General features: G+C 44.8%; 2 protein-coding genes across 3 annotated transcripts; both read left to right on the forward strand.

The window, feature by feature from the left end:
* The first annotated feature begins 384 nt into the window (after positions 1-384).
* Positions 385-6,278, forward strand: SEC13 (SEC13 homolog, nuclear pore and COPII coat complex component). The gene is made up of 9 exons (XM_042823743.1): positions 385-469; positions 682-726; positions 1,515-1,630; positions 2,064-2,215; positions 3,087-3,220; positions 3,924-4,057; positions 4,570-4,690; positions 4,883-5,029; positions 5,456-6,278. The coding sequence occupies exons 1-9, from the start codon at positions 467-469 to the stop codon at positions 5,564-5,566; spliced, it is 963 nt and encodes a 320-aa protein (XP_042679677.1). The 5' UTR covers positions 385-466; the 3' UTR covers positions 5,567-6,278.
* Positions 6,279-6,367: 89 nt separating this feature from the next.
* GHRL (ghrelin and obestatin prepropeptide) lies at positions 6,368-10,346 on the forward strand. Of its 2 annotated transcripts, XM_042823746.1 has the most exons (5): positions 6,368-7,880; positions 7,961-8,126; positions 8,651-8,764; positions 9,222-9,330; positions 10,000-10,346. In XM_042823746.1, the coding sequence occupies exons 2-5, from the start codon at positions 8,019-8,021 to the stop codon at positions 10,017-10,019; spliced, it is 351 nt and encodes a 116-aa protein (XP_042679680.1). In that variant the 5' UTR covers positions 6,368-7,880; positions 7,961-8,018; the 3' UTR covers positions 10,020-10,346. The 2 variants fall into 2 exon arrangements, with proteins under 2 accessions (XP_042679680.1, XP_042679678.1); XM_042823744.1 differs by having other exon boundaries at positions 6,368-8,126.

The raw sequence follows: 10,346 nt of genomic DNA on the forward strand, positions 1-10,346 counted from the left end.
AGGGGCCGCGCGCTCCCCGCGGGGCCGCCCCCGAGGCGGCGGGACTGGCCCCGGGGCGGCCGTCGGGAGGGGGCCCCGCCGACCCGGCCGGCTCCGGGCGGCGCCGCCGGGCCTCGGGCGGCCCCTGCAGGCGGAGTAGCCTCTGCAGGCGGAACGGCTCGCAGTGCGGCGCGGATCGGAGGCCGGCGGCCGCAGGACTACCGCACGGAGCGGCGGCTGCCATCGTCCGCCGGCCCCGCGAACCGTCGCGCTGAGCGGAGTGCGGCGGAGCAGCACGGGTCGGCCCCGCACCGCTTTTCCCCGCCCGCGCGCGGCGCCGGGCGGAACTGAGCGCGGGCGGAACCAAGTGCGCGAGCGGCGCCGCGACGGGGCCCGTTTGGGTGGCGGACCGCTGTGCCACGTCTGAGCCGCGCGGCCGCCCGCACAGCGATCGCCGCCCGTCGCTCCACGGCACGCAGCCGCCGCCATGGTAGGCACGGGGAGGGCGGCGGGCCGGGACCGACTCCGCGGGCGGGGAGGCGTCTCGGGGTAGAGCGGGGGGCAGCGGAAGAAGGCGGCGGTGCCGGCACTGCGGGACCGGGAGAGGCGCTCCGCTCCGGGCCGGCCGTGTGCCCCCGGCCGGGCGCCGGCTCCGGGCCCGTGCGCGGTGCGATGCTCCCTAACCGGCCCCTTTCTCCGCAGGTTTCCGTCATTAACACCGTGGACACCTCTCACGAGGACATGATTGTAAGTGTGCGCGGTGCTGCTGCCGCGCGGCCTCGCAAAACGCGGCTTGGTGCTGTGAGGCTGCTGTGCCGGCCTGTACCGAGACCGCTGCGGTACTGCGGAGTCCGAGGGCACGGTGTATCTTTGCCGAAGGGCCTCTGGGATGTGAAATATCAAATCCCGGCTACAATTCTGATAGTGCTATTTCGTAAGGGAGAGCAGAAAAATGGAAAGGAGAAGCTTAATGCTCACGGTTTCCATGCTGAAGGTTGTTTCAATGGAACAAAGTACACCCGAGTGCTGAATGGCATGGCAGCGGGGTGGACAGCACTGGTTTCCTTGATGCGGGTGTTTGTGGGAGCTGCTGTGCAAGCATGCATAGGAGGAAGGATTACAAAGCAGCTTATGAGAGCAAGGAGTGCTGTTAAATGCTGACGTTTCAAGCTAAATAAAATATGTTAGTGCAATTATACTGAATGTACACAGTAAGAAATGACAGCAGTAACTTGGTCAAGGCTTTGCACTCGGTGGAAGCAAACTCCTGTCCTCTCCGGAAAGCGCTGTGCATCCCCACTCTGCACGCAACCTGCTGCACAAGTAACGTTTGTACAGTCAGAGAAAAGAGCAGGTGGGGAAATAAATGATTTGTGTGGTTTGTCTGGCTTATTTAAAGACTGTTCCCCTTATCCTGTCATGTTGGGACTCAGTGATCTGTTGGCAGTTCTTAGAGCTACTTCCAAAATGTAATGATGTTTATTGAGAAAGGAGAGCTTGCATGGGCCAACAGCACCTTATGTGTTGCCTTGCAGCACGATGCACAGATGGATTACTATGGCACTCGGCTGGCAACCTGTTCTTCAGACAGATCTGTGAAAATCTTTGATGTTCGGAATGGAGGTCAAATCCTCATTGCAGACCTAAGAGGGTAAATGGCCTTAAAAGATGATGTTCTTTGCAAGTCTTTAACACTCTGTCGTTTTGCCTTTCGGTGTCTTCGGGGATGTGTGGTCAATTCTCCCGGGTGGTTCTTCGTGGCTCCTTGTTCCAAACAGCTGCTCAGAGCCTCCAGGGGGAGCAGAGACAGAAGTAATGCTGTGGCTTTCTGATTCATTGCTTACTTAACATCTATATCTCTATGGACTTAAACTCACAATCTTAATACAAGGATAAATGTTTGGAATTGTTTTCAATGGTAATGGCTTTGTCTGGCAGTCATACCCTATTTTTCATTTTTTTCATATTCTTCATATCATTGTATCAGTGATGTACGGAACACCAGTTTGTGACGTGGTGGCTGAAACAGCCACAACAGGAATGCATTTCTCCCAGCTTTTTCCAAATAATGTTGTTTCTTGCAGGCATGAAGGTCCAGTGTGGCAAGTTGCCTGGGCTCATCCTATGTACGGAAACATCTTGGCTTCCTGCTCCTATGACAGGAAGGTTATTATCTGGAAGGAAGAAAATGGCACTTGGGAAAAGACCTATGAGTACACAGGGCACGATTCCTCAGGTGTGTGGTGTCTGGAACTGGGGAGTGACACTGGGACAAGGATGGGGTTTGGACTGGAATAAATCCATCATTGTTAAGGAAGAAATTTTCTGTCAGTTTGTGATAAATTAACAGAGGGAAGGCAGTAAGTCTGCTCTGCACAGGGAGGACACTTACAGAATGGCCTACTGCTGGAAAAGCTGCTGTCCTGGTACATACACAGGACAAGTAAATCAGCTTTGGACAAACAAGGTCGTAGGGTACTGAAGTCTTGAAATAGCTTTGTATGTATCCACTACAGGAGGAAAGGAAGAAGGAACTTTAGTATGCTGTGTTTTGTTTTCCAGTTGAAACTGTTTTGTTGACATGATTGGTTCTCCTACAAGCACAGTTGAGATGTTTCTGAAGTGTTCAGTATGCCAAGGCACAAAGAAAGAAGTGGTACTTTGCTGTTCAGTATTGTTCTTTATTCTCAAAGGATTCAACTAGAATTTACTCTTGATCCATGCTCTTAAGACTAAACCAGGGTTAAAAATGAGTTATAATGGATGCATACCTTTGTTTTGTTACTGATCTAGACTTTAAATGCTGTGCCAGCTTGTCAGCTTTTGTTCTAGGATCACTGATATCTCCTCACTGTTGCCAGGATAGTCAAGAGGATTTTACCTCACTGTTCTGGTGGTCTGTATCTAAAATGGTGCTAAAACTAGAGGCAGTTTTCCATCATTCAGTAAACTGTGGTAACTGTCTTAGCTGAAATTCAGGAGTGCTAAGACTTGTTAGCTTGCAGAGCTGCTCACTTTGTGTGACCGTTGAGCAGTACAAGTCCGTGATTGGGTTAGGCAGCTGAGTTAGCGCTCTGTTGTAACCCAGTCCATCTCATCCCTCACAGTGAATTCTGTCTGCTGGGCGCCACACGACTACGGGCTGATCCTGGCCTGTGGGAGCTCCGATGGCGCGATTTCATTACTGAGCTACACTGGAGATGGGCAGTGGGAAGTCAAGAAGATCAGCAACGCACATACTGTGAGTCGGAGCCTCGCATGAGCATTGAGTTGGTGCTTCAGAGAATGTGCAGACTAGCTACATAGTGAAATACAATCAAATAATGTAAATCATTTTCCAGAACCCCAAATAACTTGTTTTAAACAAATCCAAAGTAAGAAAGTATGTTTTACAGTAAGTAAAATGGAGCAGAAAATAACGTGAAAGCCATGCCGTAATACATCTGAGCGTGATTGTTAAACACAGTGCTGGAAGTTACATAGTGGGAAAGGGCTCTGATATTGAGAACATCTCCTGCAATCTGGCTGTGAGTAAACTTCAACTAGAAGCTGGAAAAACTGCAGGGAAAAACCTGTGCTTTTCCCACAGTATTGGGACTTCTTGTTTAAACAAAATGTGACAGGAACCTAAGCAGTTAATGATGGTGGCTTGCACTAAAAGAAAATTGAGCTGTGGGCCCACAGTTCTTTCTGCATTCCTCACTCTTAGCAACAGCATACATCTTGCATCTCTTTCTTTTTTTTTAATCCGTCTCCACTGGATACAGTTCCAAGATGATATTTGCCCATAAGACAGTTACTTAGCTACCTAGCGCTTCCTGAATGAATGCCCACTTGAGAATAGACCGTATCTGAAGCTCTTATCCATTAAATTCTCCATCCAGCATAATGTCCTCTGCTCCCTCCACAGCTTTTAGTGATGATCTTATTTTTTCCTTATGTAGATTGGATGTAATGCAGTTAGCTGGGCTCCTGCTGTCGTACCAGGCAGCCTTATAGAACAACCATCTGGTCAAAAACCAAACTACATCAAAAGATTTGCATCTGGTGGTTGTGACAACCTTGTCAAGATCTGGAAGTAAGTGCTTTCTTACCAGGCTTAAGAACTTTAAAAAAAAAAAAAAGTCATTCTTTATGGTCTCTGAATGTCCCCAGTAGCACCTTGAATTATAATTTAGGCATCTCTATGCTTTCATCTTTAACTATTACTATTTTAGAAAAGTACTTTAAAAATAGAAACAACTTAGTGACTTAGAAACACTCATAGCAATTCCTGCCAGATCTGCTTAATCTTATCTTGAAAAGTGGCTGTTTAATTGTCTTTGATTACATTTGTTATTTGCAGAATAGCAGATCTCCATACAGTAACTGAAGACCAAATGTGTTTCTCATGTGTTGCATTCTGTTCTCTAGAAGGGATTTTGTCAGCTTAAGCCATACAGCTTTTTGGAGGAGAGTAAAAACGTTTGTGCTTTGTGCTGTGGGGATAAAACCAGGAGGCTGAAAGTGATTAAAAGTCTCCCAGAACAGTAGGTGGAAAGCACAGCTGGCACTGCTGCCGTCCTTCCAACTGTGTAAATGTATTTTCAGAGAAGAAGATGGCCAGTGGAAAGAAGAGCAGAAGCTGGAGGCACACAGTGACTGGGTTCGAGATGTAGCCTGGGCTCCATCCATAGGCTTGCCAACAAGTACCATTGCTAGCTGTTCACAGGTGAGACTTCTATAGGAGTGAGCTGTACTTGTGCCTTGCTTTTGGCTGTAGTAAGAAAAAGGAGCGTTATGTACAGCAAATGTGCATATAGGCACACTTGGAGCTCACATCAGTGGAATTGCAGTCATCATTGGAAATGCAAACAAGCTTGTTTTTGTGCGGCCAGCCAACCCAGTCTGTTTGTTTGTATAGGATGGCAGAGTGTTTATCTGGACGTGTGATGATGCCTCTGGAAATTCATGGTCACCAAAATTGCTGCACAAGTTCAATGATGTTGTCTGGCATGTGAGTTGGTCCATTACTGCAAATATACTTGCAGTGTCTGGAGGAGACAATAAAGTGAGTACTGCAGCCTCACTTTGCTCTCGCATGTCTTATTTATGCTTCTGTTGTTTTGAGTTAAGGCTGCTAAAGACTTCCGTTTGATGCAATAGTGGGTTTTTTGTGGTTTGTTTATCTATTTACCTATAGGGGAGGAAGATCCTAACGTCTGGCAAACTACGTGCATTGCATTCTTAGTCCTGATTGGAAATGTAGGCTTAATTTTGTTTTGTAGGGATCCTACCACCAGAATGAATTCTCCCTCCCTTTATTGCTGGATAACAATTTAGCAAACAGCAACAAATAATTTGATGCTTAAAACAAGTCTGACACACTGCTGTATGGACAGACCATCGCCATCTTAGTGATGTGATCGTTGAGAAAGGTGACAATGAGAAACTGGGGATGTTTAAGGCTAAAACCTGTTCCTGCTCTGTTTTTGAGGTCACACTGTGGAAGGAATCAGTAGATGGGCTGTGGGCATGCATCAGCGACGTCAACAAGGGCCAAGGAGGAGTGTCTGCTGTTACAGAAGGGCAGCAGAACGAGCAGTGATGTGAGACTGAACCAGCCCAGCTGCTGGAAGTGATCGCCGTACCTGACGTGCGATGTTTCTTGAATCAGATAAGAACTGGTTTTATCCAAACTGGACACGAATGTGGGAAATAACTGTCCAATTTTATGAGCACTCATACCAATACTGGGAGGCTACAATGTGTTGATAATCAGCCTTAATTGACATTCCCTTAAATTAAAGATGAAGAGAGGAGCAAAGTACTGTGCCTTGTGCTACTCCCTGATACTGTAAGAATTGTAACCTGCCTTCTGGTTCAGGAGTTGGATGTAATTGGATACACTTCAGGCCCTCGAGCAGGAACAGGAGGAGGCAGGCAATGAAACCTGTGAACCCATCAGTGTAAGGGGCAGATGCTCTGCCACTCAAAGGCCAAAACTATTTCAAGTGACGGGGCGGGCTGGTGGGGTTAGCAGGACACAACATTCTGGTAGTGCTGAAATGGTGCTTGGTTTCCCTGGAAGTAATGTGCTCAGATACGTGATAACCTGCATGCGTTCCCAAAGATGAAAGAGTAGCAGAATGCATATATATTTTGCTTTGCAGTAATCTCAAACTTGTTTATTTAATGAACATCAACAACTGAAAAATACGATTTGCAGACTCTTTTTTTTTTTTTTTAGCCACAATTCTATATTGTACCTCAGGTTTTTGTTTAGACAACAAAATAAAGTCTTATTGGTTAAAGCCTGGTATGCTGTATGTGGTAATCTTTCACAGGGGCTTATGGGGAATTTCTGTAGTCTACCTTGACAGGTGCCTTAGTGTGGCTCTCATGTATGATATTTGTGTATGGCTTTGTGAGAGCTAATGAATGCCCAGTCTGCCCAGAATCCAGAGTATGCCATGAAAATGCAAGGGGCTTCTGTTAGAATAATTCTGTTAGGAGCCAGAAGCTCTCCAGTGGTTCATCAGTGCCTACTTCCTTTGTGCTCCTTGGTGTTCTCTGCCAGCAGGCTCTCAGACAAAAGTCAAGATGGAGATCTAACTCTACAAGAACTTTTTAACCTAACTTTGTTGCAGAACCTAACTTTCATCCATTGCCTCTGTTTGTTCTCAGCTGCCCTGCCTCAGCTAACCAGCTTTCTTGGTGCTACCAAGCCAGCTGCTACCACAGACATGTTTCAGAAATGATTTTCTTTTAATAATTGGATCACTCCACAAATCTGATTTGAAATAATCAGGTAGGAAGCAGTAACATGAGACAGGGAATCTGCGAAAGAGAACAACGTGGAACTGCATCCCCAGAAAAAAAAATCGTCTCAAAACCTGCAGATGTGCTGAAGAGGCTGTCTTCCCTGGCAGAGCAGTTAGGATGGGTGCTCCGTGTAGTGATGCTCTGAGTTACGTTTTTCCAACAGCAAATCTGACTCAATTAAAATTCCTTCTCATCTTCCCATCTCACACATTTCCCGTGCCTTCCTCCATCCTACCACTGAAGGTTTGTGATCTGTAGCATGGAATAAATCCCACAGATCAGCCACATCATTCAAGTCTAGTTAGAACACAGGCAACAGAAGGTGTAAGTTTGTCATCCTTTACAGTGTGCTCCTACTTCATTCCTACTGTTCCTTAGGTTTGAAGAAAATCCTCACGGGGTGTTTTCTAGAGCCTCAGACATTGCTACAGCTATTCAGTGACATCTTCAAAGTGCAGTATTTCATTTTCAAAGTAACAGAAATGATGTTTCTAGGAAACATCTTTGCTTTCAGTCCTTCTACAAAGGACAACGAAATCTGATAGAACCCAGGAGAGAATGTAGATGAGAGGAAGCACACTTGGGGCAAAAACAAGAGACGTGGCTGTTACTGCAGGCTAGGAATGCAGTTCTGCTTCTTTTCTGCTATGCTGCACCAGATAACAGTAAAAGGGCTCAGGACTTTCCAACAAATGGCCATTACAGCTACTGGTTTCAGAAGGAATGATGATAACGCCACGGCAGAAAAAGGAGATGAGAAGCACACAATTCCCTGCACAGCTTCATTACACACAGAAAGGAACTCAGCAACAGATGTGTGCCGTTTTCACGGTTTTGTCGGCCGCTGTCTTACAGGCACCCCGTGTTTCCAAGGGATTTGAACACACGTCAGGCTGCATTTCCAGAAATAGCACAGCACAGAACAAATAGCCCACTTCCTATATAAGGTGCTTCAGAAAGCAGCAGTTTGGTGAAGCAACAAAGGGAACCGGCGCAGTTTCAGAGCATTTCTAAGCTTTCGCCAGTTTTCCTCCATAATTTCTCTCTGCTAAACTGTCTGCTCCAGTTATTACATCTCAGTTACAGAAGAGAACGCAGTAAGTAATGCTGTCTTTTGACAGAATATATTGCCTTTTTGCATGCAACAAGTGTGCCTTCTTTCTATATCCGCTTTTAGAAACAATTGCACAACATTCAAATCAGGAGAAATAAAGCAGCGCCTCGTGAAGACGATCATGTTCCTCAGAGTTGTTCTGCTAGGAATTCTCCTTCTCAGCATCCTCGGGACAGAGACTGCTCTGGCTGGCTCTAGTTTTTTAAGCCCCGCATATAAAAACATACAGGTACAAATTCAGAATAATGCTTTTTTGAAATTGTCTTCCTCTATAATTCCTTAAAGCCAAATTCTTTACAGTGTTCAGAGGTTTGGAAGATAATGTTTCTGGAAGAGGAAGGAGGGATTCCAGAGGATTACTGTAACAAACCATACACATGAGCAAACGTAACTACTAACCTTAGAAACAAACCAACCAACTGAACAAAAAAACCCACAAACAAATGCAGCTGTTTAAATAAATTGTTGACTACACTTTGAAAATGAATTGGAAGGTGGCTGATCCATAAGGAACCCTTAAACAAACTGCTGACAAAGTGGATGCAGAATAGCAGTAAGTTATTGTATACCTACACGTCCACACAACTTTAAAAGAAGTCACTGATAGCTTCAACTGATCATAACTTTAAAAGAAGCCAACGACGGCTCTAATTAATTTGCTGCATCTGCGTTAATTATGAATTCTATTTTCCCTGCTACAGACCAACTTGATTAGGGGAGTTTTGTACAGGTGCTATTTTGCTTGCTTTCTAGCAACAAAAGGATGCAAGAAAACCAACAGTAAGATTACATCGCCGAGGCACAGAAAGCTTTTGGGATACAGACAAAGCAGAGGGAGAAGATGACAATAACAGTGTTGATATCAAGGTGTGTATTTTTCATTCCTGCTCACATACAAGTTCAAATGATTTTGTTGGAGCAGGAATACAATTCCTGCCACAGGAGATGTACCAATGAAAGCCACAGTCATTGAACTTGAAGGGCATGTAGAAAAAGACACATGAAAACTGCCAGCATTGACAGCACGAAGTAATTCGAAAGTATCTGCACAAAGGCAGATCGTGATCTCCTGTTAAGGACTGGCATTTCAGAACTAACATTAACAATGCAAGTTCCCTGTAGTTTCCTCTCCTCCGCTTTATCAGGCGGTTCGGTCTGCAGCAGCCCTGTACTACGCTTATCAGATGATCGTTACATGTCTCAGCACTACTAAATGAATGCACATCATTTTGCCACCTCTTGCTTGTTGTCACGCCTAACGCAGAGTTAACCTATAGTGCCTTGTCCAAAGGTCATCTGTTAAACTCCTTTAATGTTTTTATAGTTTAACGTTCCTTTTGAAATTGGTGTCAAGATAACAGAAAAAGAATATCAAGAATATGGACAAGCATTGGAGAAGATGCTACAGGACATTCTTGAAGAGGATGCTAAAGGTAATTTCAAACAAGACATAAATGCAGAAACTCAAACAAAAAACAAAAGCCACATTTCACATTTGTCATGTGAAACAGTCAGAACAGCATTTCAGAAATGACTGGGCTAAGTAGCTAAGCTGCCACTAAGAGAGCAAGTGAAGTGCCTGATGTTCAGAAAACACTAGTTTAACTTCAAAGAATGACAGCAGAGTAAATAAGAGCATTCTAGATGACTCACTAATAACGTTCTGAGTACTAACTCTCACCACCAACTGGTTGCTTCTTTTTGTTTTGTTTTTTAGTTTTGTTTTTACCTTTACTGCCCTTCATTCTTTATTTGCACTCAACTACATTAAGCTGTCCTTTCCAAATCTTTTAAGTGTTTTGTCAGTCTTCAAAACTCTATTATGCATTCCAGCATGCTTTCACCCAGCTTTTCAGGATCCCTAGGATTGCCCGAAGCACTTCTCTCTACACTCTGAATTCCTTTTGTGGGGCCCTTTCTATGGCCATTACACAAATAAGATAATTTTATGCATGCATGCCCCAGAAGAACATTACTGCCTGAAAGCTTTATCTTTCTTCATTTGGGTGCTTGAGGCACTTCTGGACAGATTGGCAAAACAGGATTTTCAGAAAAAATATGAAGATTTTCAAACTAACCCTACCTATCTTTTGCCTTTTTAGAAACTCCGACAAAAGACTGAAGCGAACTGAAGGACACCCACAGCACTAGATGGCCTGGTTTGAGTTTTACTTTAAAATGAACTGAATTTACACCTCTAAGAAGAAAGGAGGACGTGAACTTGAGTAGTTTGCTCTAAGAAAAAGACAAGAATCTACAAGCAAAACTTCAAAGGGCAATGTGAATCACAGGCTGACATGTAGGCTTATCTTATTTCCTTCTTTAGTATCTACTGTGATTATTTTAAATGATGTATTTGAAAGCTGTATGAATCCTTTCTGCGACTGATGGAAAGTCCATCTTATTCTTCTATAGACATCTGTAACAGAGAATAAAGCTTATGCTGAAA

The sequence above is a fragment of the Centrocercus urophasianus genome, unplaced genomic scaffold, assembly GCF_019232065.1.
Source record: "Centrocercus urophasianus isolate 14NV4802_14NV808 unplaced genomic scaffold, USGS_Curo_1.0 seq_22, whole genome shotgun sequence".
Lineage (NCBI taxonomy): Eukaryota > Metazoa > Chordata > Aves > Galliformes > Phasianidae > Centrocercus > Centrocercus urophasianus.

Coding starts and splice junctions, on each gene's coding strand:
- SEC13 (XM_042823743.1), top strand. Junction 2,216..3,086: donor CACAGGGCACGATTCCTCAG/GTGTGTGGTGTC, acceptor CATCCCTCACAG/TGAATTCTGTCTGCTGGGCG. Junction 4,691..4,882: donor CCATTGCTAGCTGTTCACAG/GTGAGACTTCTA, acceptor TTGTTTGTATAG/GATGGCAGAGTGTTTATCTG.
- GHRL (XM_042823744.1), top strand. CDS start 7,923: ATGCAACAAGTGTGCCTTCTTTCTATATCCGCTTTTAGAAACAATTGC. Junction 8,127..8,650: donor CCGCATATAAAAACATACAG/GTACAAATTCAG, acceptor CTTGCTTTCTAG/CAACAAAAGGATGCAAGAAA. Junction 9,331..9,999: donor TCTTGAAGAGGATGCTAAAG/GTAATTTCAAAC, acceptor TTGCCTTTTTAG/AAACTCCGACAAAAGACTGA.